The sequence below is a fragment of the Schistocerca cancellata genome, chromosome 1, assembly GCF_023864275.1.
Source record: "Schistocerca cancellata isolate TAMUIC-IGC-003103 chromosome 1, iqSchCanc2.1, whole genome shotgun sequence".
Classification (NCBI taxonomy): domain Eukaryota; kingdom Metazoa; phylum Arthropoda; class Insecta; order Orthoptera; family Acrididae; genus Schistocerca; species Schistocerca cancellata.
Window position 1 is genome coordinate 384,024,350 of NC_064626.1, and position 25,029 is coordinate 384,049,378.

The 25,029-nt window shown below is 37.2% G+C and overlaps 1 protein-coding gene across 2 annotated transcripts in view; it reads right to left on the reverse strand.

Moving 5' to 3' along the window:
* LOC126175336 (calponin homology domain-containing protein DDB_G0272472) overlaps positions 1-25,029 on the reverse strand; it is a 147,914-nt gene that overhangs the window by 58,139 nt on the left and 64,746 nt on the right. For both annotated transcript variants that reach the window (XM_049922066.1, XM_049922058.1), the window contains exon 6: positions 22,533-22,704. In XM_049922066.1, the coding sequence (XP_049778023.1) occupies positions 22,533-22,704 (172 nt within the window). The remainder of the gene's footprint in view (positions 1-22,532; positions 22,705-25,029) is intronic.

The following is a 25,029-nucleotide window of genomic DNA, read 5'->3' on the forward strand; positions in this document are numbered from 1 at the left end:
GTTATGAAATGTTTATCATTTGAGTTCACAGTATTCTGAACAATTATTATGTCACATGAGAACACTCTAATTTGAAGCACTGTGGAAGAGTATTCACTATTCATTTCTGACAAAATTAAACTTCACACTGTGGTGACCCAATCAGTGTCACAGCAAGATAAATTGACTGTTGTCAACATTCTTCATTTCAATTACTTCACTACGAACAGCTCTCCGTATCATTGATGTATTGGTTCCTTATGCAGTGAAACTTACACATCTTTATCACTCTGTGTAAATGTTACAGGACATGGAATGGGAAAAGGCACTTACCCTTATTAAGTAACAGCATAGAAAGAGACAGAGAGATGGTTGGGAAGCTGATGATAACTGAATGGGAATGTGGTACAGGAAGAATACACACTTTAAAAAGTTATGAAGTCTAGCTTTTTATATTTCCGAAAGTAACTGTGGGATAAACCTGAAACATTGCCCATAACAACATACCAATACAAGGTTTCAGAAAATAGAATTTCATTCACTTATGGCTTTCCAAAAGTTCACAAATCATGAGTAAAGTTGATGATTTTTCTAAAAATGGCTATTTTTGGCCCACTTTCACGAAAAAGTCTTCTGCCGATCCTTTTAAACAGAATGGCATGGGAGAATTGCAGTGAAAAATGGGTCCATATTCAGCTGATACTTATTAAATATGTCTCTACAGTTGTTTAGTAGCCACAGTTGAAGGTAATATCAAAAATTCAGATGACTGAAATGGGCTGATTCAGAGACACTACAAACAAGTAGTCTTTTCCCTCCTCTTCCTTTTAGATGTCTATACAGCATTCAGCTCTACAAAATTCTTTTTATAAAACATGAAATGGAATAAGGAATCCAATAATAAATAGTATTCTCTTTTTTGTGGCTTTAATAATCTGAGGTAATCACATTTGAAAAGAGTAATTTTTTTGGTTTCTGTCTGATGAAAATTTTTCCCAAACACTCCCATCAGTGGTGTCATCTGGCTGGTAGTATACTTTTCCTCATGATATTCTGCAGCAAATTAATGAAACCTGTAAAAAATTCAAGTAGCACAAAGTAAACATAAGAGTAGGAGCCTAAGAGAAAACCCTTTTAAATTTGGCATCTGGCACATGTAGAAATGTATCATTGGCTTGGGATCTTGTGCAAAGAAATCCTTATCAGGTTTGGGAACATGAGGTAAAGAAACTCACCCGTGGTTGCTGTTGCACAGTTATCGGGTATGGCCCCTAAGATGATGATGATACTGGTTTTCAAAATATAAAAGAAACCAGATGTGGTTAAGCCCACATGGACCACACCAGTACATTTATACAATTTTCCATGTGTACACTAATGTTTCACATTAACTGCAGGCTATGCTAACATGAGGCACACTATACCTTACACCAGCATTAAATTAGCACATGAATAGCATTAGGCAACAAAAATAAATACTAATAATTCTCTGCAACATGAATTCATTCCAAGAAACATCAGGAAGACTGCTGTGAACATCACCAACATTTTCGCAATATGACAGTGGTTTGAAACCTGTAGGTTATTTATATGATGTGTGCTGCAGCTGTTACACAACAACTTTACTACCCTATCATGACCTCCACTGCCTGATAATACAGAGTTAAATTGTAAAGTTTAGAAACAGTTTGATCCTGTGGTTGTAGCAGAAAAACAGGCTGAAATAAGTCATGATGAGTAGTGAAAAAGCACGGCTTTTGTAAAAGTTTTTTGAGTTATTCATACTCTATCTCACTTCCTACTAATTTCGTATTTCATTCCACTTCCTAGTCATCAAGACTTCATATTATCTTCCCCAGAGAAGACTTAACAATTGTAGAACATAATAAAAGATGTCAGATTGAATTCGAGTATCAGTAAAATATGGGCAACTTTTCAATGCAACTCCAACCTTTTTTTTTGGGGGGGGGGGGGGGGCGGCATTATGTGCTCACGCTTCGAAACCAAATACAGTTTTTAGGTGGTTTAGAACATGGTCTTTCTAAAGAAAATAGTTTAAAATAGTTTGCAGAAGACACATTGTAAAGCTGGTATTTTTAGAAAGACTGTCAAATTTGCCTTCTATTTTTCAACTACTGGAAAGCAGTAGGAAAATGAAGTTTTATATCTTAAGACCCTATACTGACAAGTCATTCATAGCAATGTTTCAGGTTTATCGCACTCTTACTTTCAGAGATATAAAAAACAAAACCACACATTTTTTCAAACATTTAGTTTTTCAGCTTTTTTGCTTCAAATTATCATTATGCAAATCACGAGGAAATTTTTTTATTTATTTTTTTTTTTAAAAAGAGAGCACAAAAATTTGTACAAGATGACCTAGTTTTGTTTCTTTCAAGAAAATATTACCAGAGACATTATGTTTCAAAGTTGCTCAAAACTCGTGGGTGCACTATTGATAACTGCACTATGGGGTCAAACGAAATGAACAACGTCTCTGGAAGTATTAAATTAATGATTGCGAAACTTTATCAGTGTTCATTGGGCATGTGTGCACTTCTCTATCATGGTAACAACATTTCTCAATTAACCCTGCATGTTTAGCAATTTACAAAGAAAAGTGGCTCAAATATGGAGTAAATACCGACAATAATAAATTATTAGAAAAGTTAGAAATGGTTCAACCAGTCAGAAAGCTGGGTTCACTTGCCATCATTATGACACCAGAGGCGGTGGAAAAAGGCAAAGGAGAGAGGAGAGGAGGGGAAAGAGAACATTCAATTGACATTTCCGTACTTACTTTATATCAACAGTAGACAATTACATTATCATGAAAAAGGAAAGTTGTGATAAGAGTTCATTATACAATGAGTTTGCTTTCTAATATGTTTGCAGGCAACAAGCCAACAGTAAAACATGATCTTTGAAATATATGTTAAGTATAGTTATGACCTAATTTCACACAACTCATTTTCAACATACTTTGAATGAGTCTTGCAACACGCATACTAAAATGTGTTTTACAAATCATAAAATGGTGGGCAGACCGTAGGTAATGTCAGAAACACAAATCTGTATCCGGCAGGTGCAAAATGGTAAAATGGAAGTAAGCAGAGCATGTGCAGAAGAACATGGCTAATAGATGTGCAATTGGAAGGGTAGGAATGGGGAGAGCAATAGTCATGGGGTTTGCAGGTAGGTTGTCAACATGCTGTGGGGGAAATGCCAAGTGCTGGAGGGGAAGTGTCATTCTAAACTGAATCCTAGGCTCACATCTTTTGTAAATATTACATGGGACCACTCCCCACCTGCACTTGCATGGCGACCATCCAAAAGATCTACTGTCATTTCTGATTTCCTTAGTATCTAAAAAGAATCCCAATGAAAGTGTAACAAAAGCAGCAATATATTAACCATTCGTAACTTTCAGAGAAGCATCATGAGTGGCAAATTAATTAAAACCTACATTTCTCTCATTTCCATATTAAAATCTGCTTCTTTTGACAAAACACAGCACAGTTTATACAACGTCACCTCACTAACATGTTGTGCAGACACAACAGCGAGAGAACTCTGAAACAGTGGTTTATTTAAATTTATAAAGTGCGCATTTGAGGACAAGTAAGATTGACATCTTAACAAAAAGCCCAGCCTCAGTACAAAAATAAATGTGTGAAGTCTTCACTTACATTGTTCCAAAACTTGCAGCATTTCTCGTTTCACCAGCTATATATGGCTCTTAAAAATTGCATTCCTTCATCGTAAAAGTCTCTGTTTAATGGAGTAACACGGTAGATAATGAAGTTTTCCATAATAACCATATGGCAAAATGGTCTACTCTTTGCTTAATATAATTTGACTAAATTTCTTTTCGATATCACAAACTGTTTATGAAATACGAGTAATGTTAAGGATATTTTATTCAGGTTATTATCACTAGTATACGCAATCACAAGTGAGTATGGTACATAAGATCAATTTTCTCAAAACTGGTGACAGATAGAGATCTTCATCGAAGTCTAAAGAAAAATTTAATATATTAGCTAAATTTCATATGCAGTACACAAAATCATTATGGCCCCTATTTTTTATTGCACACTTTTTTTAATTTCATGCAGTCCCTTACTTAACTGAATTATCGCAATAACTATGACTATTAACAAAATGATGGATATACCATCATGAAGCTGCCCTGCACAGTTTAACGAGTACTTTTTTTCCCAAATAGTTTCCATAAAATCATTTGAGAAAGATTACAGGGCATTTGTCTCAATTCCATCATCACACTGCAATGTCAACCTGCCGAAAGAAGGCAAACAGTATTGGCCTCCCCTTCTGAATAAATGAAGTCACCCAGTGCTTTGGAATAGACTGCTCACTGAGCACTGGCTACTGTATTCTCCTTGGACTCTATCCTGCTAAGTTATTTCCATGTTACAGTTCTTATAAGCAAGTGAATACTAATAGAAGCAGCAAACGAATGGTCTCAAAGGTATAATTTCATTATATGATTGTTTCAGTTCATACACAAAAGATTCAAGAGCCTCAACATAAATCACAAATAACTTTCAAGGAAATGAATACTCCCCACTTCACCCTCTTAGGGATCAATTTATACCCCCACTCTCAAAAGTAGCCTATGATCTTCCTCAGGGTTCACGCTACTGTAAAGCAAATTTCGTTGAAATCTGTTTGCCAGCTTAGTCATGAAAATTTAACAATTATTTTCACATTTAATATTATTAGTACGGATTAAACACATTCAGGATTGTATAAGTAATGTATCCATTACATTGAATCATGTTATGCAGCATGCATCAATCAATACAAGCATTTTCATAAATACGACAAAGCACAAAAGTCAAGAAGTAAATAACTTTTTTAGTGATTGAATACTGATTTGCATAGTATTCTTCAAATCAATAAATATAACCTGTTCACTTTACAATAGCCATTTTGGCTGAGTAAATTATTTTCTGGGGGTTATGAAAAATTGGGGGAGGGGGGGGCAATCGTTGGTAATTGGGTCATTCCATGCCAACTGTTCTAGAGTTTCCCACTCGAGCAATATAAATATTGATAAAATAATAAACGGTAAAGTTTCATTAACACCAACTCAATACTTGCACAGATATAGTCCTCCTTTATTTTGGACCTTAGCACAGTTTTCAACAGCGGACCCCCAAGTTTTCAGGGACTTGGAGACATAATATCTTCGGCAACATTTTCTTGAAAGACACGAAACTTGGCCACATTGTACAACAGAACTAATAATAATAATAACAATGATAAAGATTTCTTGAGCAATTTTACGTGAATAATTTGCAGCTAAGTCTACTGAGGGAAAAAAAAAAAAAAAAAAAAAAAACAGTTGCTTGAAAAAAAAAAAAAATGAAGTTCAGTTTTTTATATTTTCAAAAGTAAATGTGGAATAAATTTGAAACTTTGCACTTAATAACTTAACAATACAAGGTTTAAGAACCTACAATTTCAGTCTCCTATGGTGTATACAATTAGGGCAAAGCTGACAATTTTTGTAAAAAGAGAGAGAGAGAGAGAGAGAGAGAGAGAGAGAGAGAGAGAGAGAGAGAGAGTGTAAAAATATGTTTTTTATTTCACTTTTACAAAAAAAGTGTCTTTTGCAAACTCTTTTAAACTATTTTCATTAGAAAGATCACATTCTAAACTAACTAAAAAACTAGATTTGGTTTTTCTATGCAAGCATGTCAGGATCTTTTTAAAAGAGGCAAGAAGGTGGAGGCACATTGAAAGCATAACCGTATTCCGCTGACACTCAAATCTGACATCTTTTATGATGTCCTACAATTGCTGAGTACTCTCTCCAGAAGGTAATATCAAAAGTCTTTATGACTAGGAAGTGAGATGGAGTAAGAAGAAGAAGAAGAAGAAGAAGAAGAAGAAGAAGAAGAAGAAGAAGAAGAAAGGGGTCTTTTTTGTTACAACTCCATGACGTATTTCTGCCCGTTTTTCTGCTGAAATTTCTGAAGAAGAGAAATTTGTTAACATCAAGTATAAATTTAAGTGTCAGGAAATCCTTTCTGGAAGTATTTGCATGGAATGTAACCATGTATGGAAGTGAAACATCAACAATAAATAGTTTAGACAAGAAGAGAGTGGAATGACAGAAGAATGCTTAAGATTAGGTGGGTAGATCATGTAACTAATGAGATGGTACTGAATAGAACTGGGGAGAAGAGGAATTTGTGACAACTTGACTAGAAGAAGGGATTGGTTGGTAGGACACGTTCTGAGGCGTCAAAGGATCACCGATTTAGTATTGGAGGGAAGTGTGGAGAGTAAAAATCATAGAGGGAGACAAAGAGATGAATACAGTAGGCAGATTCAGAAGGTTGCAGTAGGTATTCGGAGATGAAGAGGCTAGCACAGGATAGAGTAGGATGGAGAGGTGCATCAAACTAGTCTCTGGACTGAAGAAGAAGAAGAAGAAGAAGAAGAAGAAGAAGAAGAAAACGACGACTACTACTACTACTACTACTACTACTACTACACAATACAACACAATCAAACTGGTTATAAACTTCAAAAGACAATGGACATCATGGCAGTAAAATTGCTGTATAACAGTTGCACCGCATATCATGTGAACTGCCAGTTTTACGGTATTATCATATTGTGTAAATTTTGTTAAACTTCACAGCAGTTTTCCTTGCATTTTTTGAAACGGATTCCTGTCATAGAGAATTATTAGTATGTTCTTTTATTGTGTAATGCTACTGATTTGCTTGTTTAATTCCAGTTTAAGGTATAGCATACTTTGTGTTAGCTTAGTTTGAGCTTTACGTGCAATATTAGTGTACTGGTGAGAAACTGTGTAAATGTGCTGCTGGGGTCCACGGTGGCTTAATTAATGCTGGCTTTTTTTAATTATTTTAAAGTGAGAAAACCAGCATCCCCATTGCCATGTTTGATAGCTGTGCAACAGCAGCCATGGTTGGTTTTGTTTACCACAGGTTCCCACGGCTAATGATACATTTCTTTAAGAGCCAGGTCAGAGCTACAAGAGGTATCTTTTAGGACCCTAATCTTCTGTTTACTTCAAGCTACTTTAATTTTTCATAAGTTTCATTAATTTGCTGCTGAATGTCACGAGGGAAACTATATTGCCATACAGAGTTGCCTGATGATGCTGTTATAACTGCAATAATATGGTGTTCTGGAAGCCAACACTTGTCATTCTTCGATGGCCAACAAAATGAATTTTCTGGGCCATAAGGGTGCATAAAGCTTATTAAAGCCGTCTTCTGCTCAGTGGAAGTCCCACAGATATTTCCAGTGGTCGAGTCAGGATCATCAAACTGAACATCTGACACACCGACATCAATTCACAACACATCAGTGCAGGATGCTTAGTGTTCATCAAAGCTCTGAACACATCAATAACTTGATTTACAACAACATTATAATAACTTCCATGCAGAGGATTATGGGCACTTTGAAGGCCAATAGCAGGAAGCAGAGTTGCAAAAAATAGAAGCAAGCATTGTTAACTTATGTGACTGAATAAGTATTCATTAATGTGGGAGCAGAGAAATACACGTCTTAATAATTACTCTCACTATTTTGCCTATGAAAATGTATTTTTGTTTTCAGGAATAACATTCAACAAATGTATCTGCAATTCGATTAAATTACTATATGTTTTTCACATTACCAAATCACTGTGTAATTTCACTGTAGGAAAGTTTATAAACACGTTTAGTATCTGCAGCTGAGCATACAGCTCTAGAGACACTTTAAGAGTTTCATGTGGTTAGTCACTCTCTTTCAACTACTCAGCACAGAAAACAAGAAATTACCAATAACGATACAGATAAGGTTATGGTTCTTCCAAAATACTTGACTGCATTTTCTTTGTTGCTGGGTGAGTGCGCAGACATTTCTGATATTGTTAAGTTGTCAATTTACTTTCATGGAGCAGACAGCAGTCTCATATTCATAAAAGAGCTAGTGGACTTGGTTCTGATAACAGACATTAAAAGAGGGGCAGGGATTCACTCATGTGTGCACCAGTGTGTTGACAATGGATCATATGAATAAAAAAGAGAACATTCTCTAGAGAAGATTCTCAGAGGAAAAGAACATTCTCTGAGGAAGTTCTAAATTTCATAGGAATGAAAAATTTGAACCACATTCTTTCTCATTAGCCCCCCCCCCCACCCCCTTGAGGTTCTCAAGGTGTTTCGTCTGCTGCACCTTACGTTTCATTCGCCTTGCTCAAACATGCAAACTATTCAATGTAGAAATATAGAACTTAATCAATGTGGCCTATAAGAGTTGCACTACGTTTCAATTTTACATGTGGCAACAAATTATTAAGACGATTATGGCCAGTTTACAAACTGCATTTACTGATTATGTCACGAAACATTCAATATCCAGGAAACTTTTGTTACTGAAATTAGGTGAACACATTATGAGAACAAAATCTTAAGAATACATCACAATTTCATCTACTCAAAACTGGAATTCTGTCAGTTTTCCAGCAAGGGATAATTTTGGTTAAATAAGACGCATACTGGTCCACTTGTGCGTTGAGTACTTACAAGGTTGCCTGTGCAATTTTGTTCAGAGAAGCAAATCACTAGGTTTGTAATAAACCAGTTTTTAATTTTATAGATCTGCCTACTTATTTCTCTGAAAAAAATGTAAGATTTATGCTGTAACAAAACAAGATGGACATCTGAAAATGACAGTGACACAGTTGTTTGGTTTTATACTTAAATCTTCTCCTACACTAGCCTGAATATCTGGGTCTGCTAAATAACACAAAAATAGTTTCATGATTTTCAGGAAGAAAGTTCACCAGCCAAGTAACCTTTATACTGTTAAATCTGTATAAACGTCTAGATTTTTTCTCTTTAGTATTTATTCGGGCTGCATATATCTCTTTTTTCCTTCCAAGTAACATAAATTCTGCCATTTTTACTTTAAAAAAAGTTCGCTTCAAAAAACGGAGAACATTCTCCAGCCGTGAGGAGCTTCTCCAGTTTTATTCATAAGAAATCAGAGAATGTTCTTCGCATTCAGCCCCCACCTTATTACTCAAGCTGAATCACATATATGTACATAATAAAGTTGTTTTAGCAGTGAGGAACATATGTTATGCTTGTCTGATAAAAATACTGACATCTGCTAAAGCGAAATAACTTCCATAGTTGCTGAGAAAATAACAGCTACGAATAAAATGGCAGGTTATGTTGATGTTCGGATCTACATATGTGTACGAACTACTTTTTTCCACAATGAAGAGAACAAAATCTACTTACAGAAGCTCAGTGAAAGGTTTCAATTTCAAAGCTATCTTTATTTTTGCCTTTTAAAAAAATGATCAGTGTTTGGTTCTTGGTCATACATAGGGCGAACTGCAAACTGTATTTGTATCCACCATTCATAATAGACGAGCAGAGTAAATGAATAAGTCAAGATTTCTGTAAATTTGATATGCATAAACATATGCAGTATAGAAAAAAGTCTAGTAATGTAGTTGGATACATAAAAAATCTACTCACCAAACAGTGACAGGAGAACACAAAAATAGAAGGTAATACATATGCAAGCTTTCAGAGCAAGTGGCTCCTCCTCCTGGAAGAAGTGCTGAAGGGGAATGAGAAGAGGTGAAGAAAATGGGGTAGAGTTCGAAAAAGTCATCCAGAACCTGGGTCAGGGAAGACTTACCAGACAGGATAAGAAGGAAAGGGATTGCTCTGGGTGAGATTTGAACACCTGACCGCTTAAAGGTGGAAGACAAGGTAGTATGCAAGACAGAGATTACTGCTAAAACATTGTGCATGATTTAATAAGAGCGAAAAACCAAGTACATTGTATGTGATTGAGGTGAGAGAGTGATGGCGAAAAATGGTCAGGTCGGAAAATGAAAAATGTAGAAAACTAAAGCAGAGTGAAGGAATAGTTACTACAACAAAATGTTGAGACCAAGGAAATTAAACTAAATTACGGACAGGTGGGAGGCGAGAACCAAGGACATGAAGTCTCTGATTATCAGCTACTTTGACAAGGCCATTACTTCCTAAAATCATGCCCTGGAATGAGGTCCATTCTGTCAGATTTTTCCCACCACATCTAGAATAGTTTTTTGTCCACTCCCAAGCTCCACAGTATCCTATCTCCTTCTTCACTAATCTCCCTACCCTATGGCTCCTACCTCTTGTGACTGTCTCCACTGCAAGATTTGCCCTATGCATCCTCCTACCAATACATATACCATCCCTGTTACTGGTAAAACATATACTATTACAGCGAGAGCCACCGGTGAAATGATACGTCATATACCAGCTTTTATGTAAACACTGTATGGCCTTTTAGATCAGTATGACTGCCACCAAGTTATGAGTTAGGACAAATGGATGTAAGTAGAGGGTGTATACCGGCAACACACAATATCCTGCTGCAGAGCAAGTACTGCAACATCACTGTTGTAACCATGGTGCCTCTTACAACACCCGTGCCATTTGGATTCTTCCCCCTGACCCCAGTTTCTCAGAACTCCAGGGATGGGAGCTGTTGTTACAAGATGTGCTTGGATCTCACCACCCACCTGGCCTCTTATTTGGTCTTAGAGCTATTCCTTTCTTCACTCCCTTTTCATTTTCTGACCTGTCTATTTTTGCTGTCCTCCTTCCACCTCTATCACATTGAATGCACTTAGTTTTTTACTCTTATTAACACATGCAAGATGTCTTAGCAGTAATCTCTGTCTTGCATATTACTCTGCCTTCCAACTTTCAGCTCCCAGTTTTCCAGATCTTGTCGAGTGCAGTCCCAACAATCAGTGTTTCCTTTCCATCCTGTCTGATAAGTCTTCCCCGAGCCGGGGGTCTGGGTGACTTCCAAAATCTACCTGTTTTCCTAAACCTCACCAGTTCTTTTCCTTCACCCCTCTTCCTTTTCCTTCAATCCTTCTGCAGGAAGGAGCAGTCACTGGCTCTGAAAGCTTGCATGCATAGTATCTTTTACATGTGTGTTCTGTTGCCACGTGGAAAGTACATTTATCTATCAAATTACATTAGGTTTTCAAAAATTAATAACTTTTGTTGAAATAGAAAAAGTCTAGGTATTAACAACTAATTATTTTTAGAAATGATAGGTTGGTAAACCTCAACTGACTATGTCACATGCGCTTGGGTATCTAATACATATTGCACAGACCTACAAGGCTCCGCTGATATTCAAACAATTCCAAATCATGCCTTGATGGCATCAAACAAAAAAATTAATACTTTTAAATCTCTCATTCTTCAAAAAATTTCAATGACACACTGAATTATTCTCATCAACACCAAAATACAGGAACACTGCAACAGTAAGAAGGATACATATAACAGACATAACCTTTGTACTACAGAGCACAGGTACTTCTCAATAAATTATCAGAATAACAGAAATTTATGGCATCTCTGATTGAATTCAACATAGTGTGTTGCCAGTTTGTTGCAATAACAGGGTGTACAGGCAGACAAAGAGAAAAAAATTTCCTGATTTTTCTCCGATTTCCCGGTTAAAAATGCACTTTCTCCCAGGTGAGTTAAGTGGCATTATACTTTCCCTTGGAAGTGTAAAACGTATCAACCCTTTGGATGGTTACTAATTTATACACTGGCGTGGAATTGCCCAGCACTTTAGTAAACGGAGGTGGGGGCTGGGGGGGCAGTTTGGAAAGATCGCTGATGTGGAGCAACATGTACACAGCATATTTCCATACTATGAAAGAATAAATTAGAATTCCACCAAACACCCCATGTTACTTTCCGAAGCATCGAAATCGAGATTGCAATGCGCTTCTGTAAGCCAGTCATAGCTCATGTCACGTGATCTCACCAGCCAACGACAGCGGATATTCAGAGCGTAAGACACGTGCTGTAATCAGCCAATAGCAACATCTCTGTTAATTAGTGCGAACACACAAACAGTGAAAGTTAATGGTTTAAATTAATACACATAGTGTTGCTACAAGAAAAGCACAGCTTTCACATATAATTTCTGTCTCTAAGACTAATATACTGCAAGAGAAGCTAAGATTTCACATATACTGTTGATCTTGTTTGCTCCATATCACACAAATGTGCCAGTAAAATTTTTAATAACGACATAAATGTCTGATCTTCTGTGCTCGAAATTCTTCTAAATGGCTCGTCATCAAAGAGTTGTTTTTTAAATGAGAGTCAGAAGCTCCGAGATTAAGAAATTCATCGTACATTCTCGCACATAGTTCATTTTGCGTAAAAGGAAGTATACTTTGTTAGTAACACTTTTCAAACTGCCATTCCAGATATTTTCCAGCGACCTGTTAGCAATAGGTTCATTCAGCAGTTGCCATAGAGCGCCACATAACAGGCATCACCGCACTTGCACAACTACGATGATGTAGGAAGCCCGTATGTTCGTACGTGTAAAACATTAAAAGATCTTACATTATGTCATAAAAGAACTAAGACATTAGAGGATACTCCAAGGGCATAGGAATTTCGGGAATTGTACTAAAATGCACATTTGTTATGTCCAGATTCCAGGCCTCGACCTGATATTAAGCTTTTCTGTGTGGTTTTCTGGATGCAAATTCCCTTGGAGTACCAGTACTGTATTATCTCATGTTTGGTTCTTTATTATGGCATAATGCCATACATACTAGAATATGAAAACGTGCTCTTGAAATGCAGCCAACAGTTGAAACTAGACTGTGGGATTAAAAACTTCGTTTCAAATAAAATGATTGCCTCAGTGTAAAAGATTAATAAAAGCCAAATTTCTTTCGCAACCCGACAAAAATAGTTTCATTGTTCTGCAAAGCGATTAACGCTTCACTGTCAGAAAGTGGAAATGAAATAAAATCTGAAAATAATAACATATTTCAGCCTTCCATAATTATGTTAAAGTATTTTAATTCACTTTATGGCTCCCAGCTGCAGAAACCCGTTTTCATTTGACATGAGAGTAGTAAACGAAGAGGAAACAGCAAAATCACTAATTGTAAACACGGGTCGTGTAGACGCTACCCACTTCCCCATTATAAATATTATAACTCAGACTGCTCTGTGCATAAGTCCAGGATCTTCGATATTTCCAAATCAGGCCAATACCAGATAGGGGCGCCCCCACTTCCCCCCTCCCTCGAGCGTTTGAGATAGAACGTCAAAAATTTACAAAAAATCGACTTTCCAAATATATGTTAATTTTGTAGCTTTCTGAATTTTCTTATACATACAGCATATACATTCAAGGAAATGTAAGACATGTTATTTGGTCTTTAGTGTGCCGAAGTGCAGTGCCACACCTCTTCACACAGAGTTCTTCTACCGCACGGCACTGTTTTTCGCTCTGTATATTTTGTGTAAATTTTATAATGGATGCCATCAAACTACATTCAGAACAGTGGAAATTAAAATGACCTGTGATGCCTCTCCTGCTCCCAATCAGCCTGTTTGACATCCTGCCCCTCTTAAAAACAGACTCACAATTAATACTGTGTAGGATTATTTATTTGTAGCTGGAACAACAAGAACTCTTTACAAAACGTGTACACTTTATTGCCTCTTAGCTAATACCTTGCTGATTTGGGTAACATAAAATTAAATATAGAATACATAAACCCAGTAAAGACAGGAGACACGCAAGACAGTACGCATTTCTTCAATCCTTAGGTCCTAGGATTTTTGTTCTCTCTAATCTTGCTACAGTTTTACATGGCGTGCTTTCCCTTATGCAAAAGAATCTATAGCCTGAACAAAGTTCGTCAAACGTTTAGCTACATGAAAAATCTAAATGTCATTGTCTACTACTGAAAAAGCTGTTAATACAAATAGTACCAAAGACTGGTGTGGTTTCTCGATCTGATTCCATCAACTTTGTCACTGTCTGCTAGATAAAACAAAATAGGCATTACTAATATTGCAGCAACTGTACCACACACCAAATAAATGAGCCAGCCATGGTCATTTTTATAACACTCCAGAATACAAATGACGAAGTACTAATATGAAATGTCTATATGGCCTGCTACAAGCCAAAAGCTTTATGTTAGGAAAAGTTCCACATTTCACTCATACACTCCAGTTTCTCAAGCATGAAATCGAAATTTTTGTAAAAATTTGGAATTCTTACGAAATTTGTGTGATGTCCCCGTTTCTTCCCCTTCCTCATTATAACAAACAATCTTGTCATTACTAATTCTGTAACTATTCCTGCATTGTCAAAATTGATTCTCTGGTTAACTTCACTAACCCTGCCAGAATCACCAGTTTGGTTATCCTGCGATTATTCTCCGGTTAGGCGTTATTACGGTTTCGTACAAAGCATTTTCCACGCTAATTCCAGAATAGAACTTAAGCAGCTGCTAGCCAAGAACTGTACAACTGGCCCTTTACTAGTGTAGCAATCTGGCCAAAAATTTTCTGTCAAAATTTCATTGTCTTGGATACACCGAGAAGACAACACGTAATCTTTCTTACCTGTTATTGCTGTTAGTCATTTATTTCCACTCTGGTAGTCTGAACCTATGTATTTCACTAGTAATTATAACAATGCTGATCATTCGCAAACTCAGTCAACTACACAAACAAACAGTGACTGGCATTCATCTGTTCAGTTTCACTCCGCTCGAGCGTGTATAGCCCCATCCCCCTTTGTGATTACTATGATGCGACAAGGACTCCCCTGACAGAGACATCAAGTACACCAAGCAAGCATTCAAAAATAAACTTAGATTCATTCGGAAATCAATTTAGAATGCGATCAAAAATGTTTAAAAACCAACAGGGATGCGTTTAAAATCATATGCATAATCGATAGACCAATGTGCGGCGAGTGCTACGCTCTTTTTGAAACAAGATTTTTTCCTGAAGAATATGAATTTGGCACTGTGAGGCTGCATCCAAATGTAATGGTCGCCATTACGACTACTTTTCACTACCTTCTTTGCTTACTACTTTCACATGCCTTCAGTGACGATTACACCTGAGATATGCTCCCTATGCCATTCAACAATACAGGCTACAAAATTGTGATCACCACAGTAATATCTTTTTCTGACTCACGATGCTGGCGACAGTATTTATGTGCACTGCATTATGGAAGAAGATGCATGGTCTGTTACAGATATATTAGACAAGATGATGGCAACACACATTGCATGCTTGGATACCTGCTTGTGAATACATAAAACCACTTTCTATCCACTACTTGCACACATCTTTCACTGCTTAACAGTATTCTATACCATATTTACTCGAATCTAAGCCGCATGTTTTTTCCGGTTTTTGCAATCCAAAAAACCGCCTGCGGCTTAGAATGGAGTGCAAAGTAAGTGGAAGTTCTGAAAAATGTTGGTAGGTGCCGCCACAACTAACTTCTGCCGTCTAATATATGTAGCGCTGCATAGGCATGCTTTGCAGGCACAAAGATAAATACTGGCGCCAAAACCTCTGCGTCAGTAAATAAATTTAAAAAAAAGGGTGGTAGATGAGCTTTTTTTCTCCGCCCTGTGTTTTGACCACTGCATTTTCATTTTCATACATTATCCAACGAAGTAAATACAAATTCCGTATTGTTCATCTTCGAATGTAGCAGAATTTCAATGTACTATGAAAATCCGACTGGCAAGACTGTTTGGGATGTTTGTCAATACGGCCAACTCTACGTTTAGAATTTTTTCCTACCTGTGAGAAGAGATGGTTGCTGACAGGAACTTTTATGAATTGTGAATCACATGCAGTATTCTCTTCACCATAAGAATAATACGAATATAAACATTTTTCCAGATAATAATTGTCTGAAAATAAAAAATAAAACTTTTCACTCTTGGGAAGACCTGAACCAAGGACCTCTCGTTCTGCAGTCGCTCACACTAACCACGGTGCACCTGAGCTCACACTGTCCTTGATGTTGCCTATCTTGCGCATGGACTACTCAGTTTGTATATTTTGCTTATTTTTTTTCATAGTTCCACACAACTTCTTCCTGTTTTCTCGATTGATCTGTGTTCAGTTTTTCAAGGCCTATCCACTGTGCCAACTTATAACTAAATCTGAGGGGGATGCGATGGGGAGGTTCCCTTGTAAGATTCGAGTAAATACGGTAGAAGCCAAAATGATGTGACACGACACCCTTTTCCTGATCACTGACAGTCCTGCACAGTTCGCACTAACTTCCCATGCTGATACTGCACAGCCATATTTTACCAATAACTGTAGTGACCAGAGTGTAAAATGCGTCTGAATAAATGACTGCCCACCTTTTTTAAAGAGTCTCTTTGAGAAAATTTACCTTTAAACATATTCTACCTAATCAAAATTACAAACTGTTGCCCTGATATATAGCATCTCCATAAAAAGATTACCATTATACCTATTCTAAGGTTATGCCATTTTTTGATAGTCTACACCTTAATGACAACGAGAAATAAGTAAATAAAAATGGTTTGCATTAATTTTTAGTTTCACTACCTTCTTTGCTTACTAAGGCAGCCCTGTACTGTATTACTATTTTTAGTCATCATCATCATCATAATCGATATCATTATCTGAAATTATAATTTCACCAACTAATGAAGCAAGAAAAGAGGCAGTATCTTTCTATATAAGAGCAGCAATGAGATTTATAATATTGGCTGTCACAAGTACTTACCTGTTTCTTCGAAATATATCCTGATTCTTGAGGTTGCAGTTGTTATGGGACCTGAGGACATTACTGTTTTTTTCCAAAGACATGGCGCATTTCACAGGGCTACTGACGTGAGAATGTGACATTATATTCATTGCTGTCTTGCTTCCAAACAGGTCGTCACTTGCTTCCATCTCATTGGCTTCACAGAACCAGCAGTTGACACACCCCGTTTTGTTCACATCATACCTCAACGGTGAGCATTAACAACATTGCTGCACGAAAGACGTGAGTATACCGCTTTTCCCTGTCTAGACTTTTAGTGTCATCTGCACAAATGTCTAATATTGTTGATTATTTCTCCCATCTTAAAGTCAATTTAATTCTGACCACAAATGGAAAGGCAGCAAACTCAGAAAAAGATTTAGTTGTGATCTCTTTTTCACAACTACTACACAAATAGTCAAGTTTTTTCTTTCAGTAATGCATAATATACTTTGGTAAAATTGATGTTATGCTTTGCTCGAAACAGAACTAATTAACAAATAGTATTACTTTTGTGACAACTTTCTTCAATCAATCCAGAAAACAGTTAACAATAACTTATTGCTAAAAAAATAACAGTCTACTCAATGCAAGGAGATTAGAATAGATTCCAACCACCTTGACGTGGCATTATGGAGTTAGTCTAGGTCTATATTTTTGTCATGCGCACGGCAGGCGCAAGGGTGGGCAGCCTATGTTTAATACAGCAAACAACAAATGGCTGTGGTGCTCCTCCTCCATCTCACACTAAGCTTTTTTCTTTTTTTAATTTTTTTAAACCACCAGATCCTTGCGAAAGGAACAATTAAACAATAGTCCATTAAAACAAATCAAATCATAGTTAAATTAGACATTGCCTCTGAACGTATCAGGGACAGGAGTACGAACGCTAAAAATCAGCAATATTTGACGCTATACAACCTTACTGATTTCCTGAAAATAAATCTTCACATGACCTCAGTAGTTAAAGCTTTCTATGTTAATGTAAGATGACATCTATAACAATATATTACAGAACACAAAAAATGCCAACCTCTACGACAGTAATTTAATCTGCGAATATAAGATGACCCTGTATTTTTCAAATATCGCATTTTGGAAAAACCTCACATTACAATTGGGTAAATACAGTAAAAGGTAAGGCTTTTTCCCAAATTTGTACTTTGTAAAATACAGGGTCATCTTACATTCACACATTAAACTATTGCTGCTGAGGTTACCGTATTTACTCAAATCTAAGCTGCACTTTTTTTTCCGGTTTTTGTAATCCAAAAATCCGCCTGCGGCTTAGAATCGAGTGCAAAGCAAGCGGAAGTTCAGAAAAATATTGGTAGGTGCCGCCACAACTAACTTCTGCCGTTGAATATATGTAGCGCTACACAGGCAAGCCTTGTAGGCACAAAGATAAATACTGGCGCTAAAACCTCTGCGTCAGTAAATAAATTTAAAAAAGGTGGAAGACGAGCTTTTTTCCTCCGCTCCAAGTTTCGACCACTGCATTTTCATACATTATCCAACGAAGTAAATACAAATTCCGTATTGTTCATCTTCGAATGTAGCACAATTTCAGTGTACTACGAAAATCCGACTGGCAAGATTGTTTGGGATGTTTGTCAATATGGCCAACTCTACGTTCTGAATTTTTTCCTACCTGTGAGAAGAGATGGTTGCTAATAGGAACCTGATGAAATGTGAATCACATGCAGTATTCTCTTAACCATAAGAATAATACCAATATAAACATTTTGCCATGTATTCTTTCGTGCTTGCTGCTACCTCATTTAAATCCTGTCCGCCTAATAAACTATGAAACAGGAGTGGACAACAGCAAACGCGGAAGGATATACGTATCGTGTCATGTTTATATTCGTATTATTCTTATGCCTAATAGTGATACAGTCAAAAATGAAGCACGGCAACTGACTAGATTTTTAAATCTAAGATGACTAATTTCTGTGCAGAATTTGATGTACTAAAGAAGCAGTCGCAAAGATTTCCAAACGGAGAAAAATTTTCGCCTAACTCTCGTTCAGAACATGTTCTATCATACGCAGTCTATTATTTGGTTCTTGTTGATCATTATCAAAGAAAGCAGCAGTGTAAATAACAATAAATAGCAGTCTCTTGCCGTTGTTTCGCCTATGAGGTAATACCTCTCTTTTTTTATTGTAAGACACGGTAGCGCGTATAAAAGCAAGCCACTCATTATCAGAATGCGACAAACAATGCATGAAACACTACAATAATGCATTTTCAGCTTAGAGTGACGTAAACACCTATAACAAAGAAAATGGCACTTATCAGATCAAAGCAAAATAAGCAATCGATTCAAACCAGACGAAGCACGTGAAAAAGGAAGGGTACCCGTATAAATACAGACGGAGCACCTGACGCATAGCAATTGCTATGTGGTAAAGCTTAACTGCTAAGCTTACGACTCAAACCAAACTACTGTAGCTGTATCGTCATTCATTCGATCTTAATTGTGTCTCATAATATTACAATGGACCAACTTTGTTTCGATTTCGAGGTGTGGCCTAAAACTTCTCTCTCCCCCTTGAATTTCAAGTCTCAAATTTCAGGTGCGGCTTAGATTCGGGAAATTTTTTTTTCCCTTTATTTTGAGTCTCATTTTTCAGGTGCGGCTTAAATTCGAGTGCGGCTTAGATTCGAGTAAATACGGTACCATTGTACTTTGTGTAGTAGATTAATACAAGGTTGTCTTACATATACAGATGAAGCTTTGGCAGTTGAGGTCACATGCAGATTTATTTTGAAGAACTCAGAAAGGACTGCAGGAGGAACAGTGCCATCAGTTTGGTCGAGAAATAAGATGAATGTGGGAAGGGGAGAGGTGAGTAAGCAGCAGATCTGGTCATGCTTATTGGGTATCCTGGCTTTTTATGAGAATCTGCGAAGTTTAAACTGCAGTTTGCATGAATCTACTTGCAGTCAGAATTGTACTGACTTTAAAATTGGACATCTAGTCAGCAATACTATACATTTCTGCAGGACTCGGTTGAAGTCTAGCTAGGGGATAGTGACATGTGTTTCGTACAGCAATGTTGTCAATGCTTATGTGATGTACGATGGAAACAAAAAGGGGTTTGTCAACTGTTGGTTCTATGCAGCCAATGAGAGAGCAGCGAGCAGACGACACATTCGAAATCAAGAGATAAACAAATATTGTCATATTCTCATATCAATATAGATACAAAATCCATTATGTATTCAGAAGAAACAGCTATGTACTAAGGTCCCACAAACTTGTAATCGCATCGCAACATGTTTGGAAGAAACAGCCAAATATTTGTAACAACCAAAATTGTAAATATTATTTATGCCCATGGCTTTCATAGCAATTTAAGCTGTGCCATTAAGATCCAATATATTCTCTATCTTAGAAATCATGATGCATTCTGAAGAAACCACCAAGTACCTGCAGCAACAGAGATTACAAATTTCACTGCGGCTTGTATTTAGAAACACAGTCTCCTTTTTCACCTCTTTTTGGTTAGGTGAATTTTCGCCTTTCTCACCTCTCATTAGTTAGATGAATCTATCATCCCAGATAATGATACTAATGGTGGCGATTAAAAATAGTGGTATCACAGACTTGCACAGACAGTATGCAAAAAAAGAAAGTGAATTGAAGATAAAATGTGAACCTTTTTTTTTTGGTTTATGTTTATTTCTCCTTGCACTATCAAAATGTAAACAATGGGTAAATGGTATAACTTCAGAATAGGTATAATGTTTATGTTTTTAAGCAGACAATTTAAATCAGTAAAACAGCTTGCAATTTTGATTAGTCAGAATATAATGAAAATTTCTCAGTGTCATTCTTCAAAAAAGAAGAAAAAGACGGTCATCTTATACTCGGGCACATGTCCTATATGTCATTGATAAGGCACACAGTCACTTTCACATTACTGCATTTAATTTAATAGCCCTTCACTAAATACAGGGTGTTTCAAAAATGACCGGTATATTTGAAACGGCAATAAAAACTAAACGAGCAGCGATAGAAATACACCGTTTGTTGCAATATGCTTGGGACAACAGTACATTTTCAGGCGGACAAACTTTCAAAATTACAGTAGTTACAATTTTCAACAACAGATGGCGCTGCAAGTGATGTGAAAGATATAGAAGACAACGCAGTCTGTGGGTGCGCCATTCTGTACGTCGTCTTTCTGCAGTAAGCGTGTGCTGTTCACAACGTGCAAGTGTGCTGTAGACAACATGGTTTATTCCCTAGAACAGAGGATTTTTCTGGTGTTGGAATTCCACCACCTAGAACACAGTGTTGTTGCAACAAGACGAAGTTTTCAACGGAGGTTTAATGTAACCAAAGGACCGAAAAGCGATACAATAAAGGATCTGTTTGAAAAAATTCAACGCACTGGGAACGTGACGGATGAACGTGCTGGAAAGGTAGGGCGACCGCGTACGGCAACCACAGAGGGCAACGCGCAGCTAGTGCAGCAGGTGATCCAACAGCGGCCTCGGGTTTCCGTTCGCCGTGTTGCAGCTGCGATCCAAATGACGCCAATGTCCACGTATCGTCTCATGTGCCAGAGTTAACACCTCTATCACACAAAATTCAAACTCGGCAACCCCTCAGCGCTGCTACCATTGCTGCACGAGAGACATTCGCTAACGATATAGAGCACAGGACTGATGACGGCGATATGCATGTGGGCAGCATTTGGTTTACTGTCGAAGCTTATTTTTACCTGGACGGCTTTGTCAATAAACAGAACTGGCGCATATGGGGAACCGAAAAGCCCCATGTTGCAGTCCCATCGTCCCTGCATCCTCAAAAAGTATTGGTCTGGGCCGCCATTTCTTCCAAAGGAATCATTGGCCCATTTTTCAGATCCGAAACGATCACGCTATCTGGCCATTCTTCGTGAATTTGTGGCGGTACAAACTGCCTTAGACGACACTGCGAACACCTCGTGGTTTATGCAAGATGGTGCCCGGCCACATCGCACGGCCGACGTCTTTAATTTCCTGAATGAATATTTTGATGATCGTGTGATTGCTTTGGGCTATCCGAAACATACAGGAGGCGGCGTGGATTGGCCTCCCTATTCGCCAGACATGAACCCCTGTGACTTCTTTCTGTGGGGACACTTGAAAGACCAGGTGTACCGCACATCTCATCTGCATGTGAAGCCATTCCGCCAGACACGTTGTCAAAGGTTTTGGGTAATTTCATTCAGAGACTACGCCATATTATTGCTATGCATGGTGGATATGTGGAAAATATCTTACTATAGAGTTTCCCAGACCGCAGCGCCATCTGTTGTTGAAAATTGTAACTACTGTAATTTCGAAAGTTTGTCTGCCTGAAAATGTACTGTTGTCCCAAGCATATTGCAACAAACGGTGTATTTCTATCGCTGCTCGTTTAGTTTTTATTGCCATTTCAAATATACCAGTCATTTTTGAAACACCTGTATGTTAGCCATTACACTGACCTTCCAAGTCACAGGCAGCTTATTTATATGGTGACTCACTTACTGTTGGTGTATTATTCTATACAGTCACAATGTTTAGATTTATTCAACCTCTTCTTTATAGATGTTGCAATTTTCACAAACATCAATGTCTTCCTTTAACGAAGGCTTGTGCCTAAACTGTGAGGTGAGTTATCTTTCTTAATCACTTAAGCCTGTTGCTCAGCTACTCATCTTACTATCATCAGTTAACACCAGATTAACATCTACAACTTAGTAATCTTTCAATTTACACAAGAAAAACAAACTAATTTGCGTAAGTACCATTATCCTCCAGGTAAATGACGATGAAAATCTAATCACAGGTGTCATGAAGCACTGACTTACCTGGCCATTTTCTCTGCTGTTTGTAGTAGCAGCAGCAGCTGCAACAGCCTGGGCAAAGGCACGTGTTTTTGTTCGCGTAACTCGAACAGGTGATTCAATTATTAATTTCTGTAGATTAGAATAAGCTGCATCATTCTCCGTCACACCTTTCCCAACTGGCACCTTCGATCCACTGCACCGTAAACAGAAAATGAATTTGAAGTGAGAAAATGTTATAGTAGAAATTTAATACCTATTTCTACTAAAGTATTCAGTCTCTAATCATGCAATTTTCCAATATGAAGCCAAATACATCAATGTGCATGAAAAATTGTGACTTTTCAGCCGTGCAAAGAATTTATAAAACTTCTTCCTTCCACCAGAACTATAGATGGATGATTTATTCCACATAATTATGAGTTTAAATGTGTAAGTCAACCATGGAACAAACTAACTAACTTGTCTTTGTCATAACATTAAAGAAACAATGTAGATTTCTGTATCTGACTAATAAAATGGTTACAAAACAAGAAAACTTCCAAAGAATACTGACAGAAATTGCTTTTATTCAAGAATACTGACAAAAATTACTTTTATTCAAGAGAGCCTGCAAGATATACATGAAACAATGTACATTCTTCACAGTTTAACTCACATTGTCCAACAGCAGTGTGATTACGTGACCAACAGAAAATGCCATACTATCCAAAGGGAACATAAAAATAAGTCGAGGCAAAAAACTTTGAACTATGAACTTGTCAAGTTCCTTACAGTTTTAAATAAGTGAAATCAGATGCACAGGGAATTCCTCTTTCAGTTTCTATGACTTCTCTTGGCTGCTTGGGTGTACAGTAACAGCTTACCAATATAGGATGTACATGTAGACTAGAAAAAAATTCCCTGGATTTCCTGATTAAAAATACACTTTTCTGGGTGAAAATATACTATATCCCATGTGACGCTGCACATTTTTTCTGTGTTAAGTGACAATATACTTTCCCTTGGAGCTGTAATATTTATCAACCATTTAAAAGGCAAGGGTTTTGTACACAGACATAGAACTTCCCGGCACTTTCGGAAATGAAACCTAGCAAAAACCAATGAATTACGAAAAGGCCTTTGATGTGCAGCAACATGTTCACTGCGTATTTTCGTATTACAAAATTATGAACACCAATTCCGCCTAATACAATATGGTAGCTTCCAAAGCATTGTGCCAGTCAACAGGTCACATGAACTTGCCAGCCAATGGCAGCAGATATTCAGAGCATAGGAAACAAATTGTTGTCAGCCAATAGCAGTATCACTGTTGAGCAGCTAGAACACACAAATAGGAAAAGTTGATGGTTTAAATTAATCTTTCACTTGTAATATCGGCTGTCAAAAATCTTTTCCATCCTTTTTTCTCCCCTGAGGATGTGGTTAGGCAGGATCCTAAGAGCACAACTTCAACTGCAGCAGCCTAATACTTTTGACAGGCACAATTATAAATTTCACTGCTGTGCATAAAACATTTAGTGGGCAACCTGAATGAACACATGTTCCTTCAAGCACTCCAAGTTTTCCATAGAAAAGCCAGGTATCGCTGAAATTGCTATAGAGCTTACCTTTTACTCTTTTAAGTATAATGATATTTTTTGCCAGTGTTAGTACATAATTTGTAATTTATGAAAGACCAAAAGAAATATAAAAAACTAACCTTGAAGCTCGATCTTTTTTAGTGTGCGTTACCCTCAGAGATATATCAGACACAAATGTACCAGTAAAATTTTAAATAATGGCATAGTGGCTAGTCTTCTGGGCCCAAAATTTTTCTAAATGGATGTTACTGAAAGCTTTAAGTTCTGAATGAGAGTCAAATACTACAGGATATAAGAAATTCATCGGACATTTTCACACAAAATAAACTTCTTTTTGGGTATAAGAAAATTTACTTTGAAAGTGATATTTTTCGAAATTCCATTCACAAGATTTTCCTGCGACCTGTTACAAAAACATTTTGTTGTTACAAAGTATTGCATACTGTGCGTCCTGAAGCCTTTGACACATTTTGTTGTCAGCAGACACTTGTGTATATACTATGTTTTGTTGTTGTAAATGGCACATTTTCTTTGCAACTAGAGTTTCATTTTGGTGTTATTCTCTCATTTATGTTTTACTGCTGCAGTATTCCTCTACAGCAGTGGACTCAAGTGAAATTCTTTGTTCACGTTATCAGCTCTTACCAGTCAAAATTACAAAAAATTAACTGAAAACTAAAACAAGAAAAATTCCTGGAATTCTAACTATTCCCCAGTTTTCCCTGAATAAAAAAATCCCACATTTTTCCTAGAGTTCCTGGTTGTCCCTGGGTGTGTACACCCTGCAGTAACCTACAACTTTGCAGACAGAAAATTCTTTCTTCTACTCAGTAATCAGCCTGCCCACAACCATTAAACCATTTTTCAACAACAAAGGCTCGACTCACCCCAAGCTCTATCCTGATGCAATACAGCTTTTTTTCAGGATTGTTTTCATG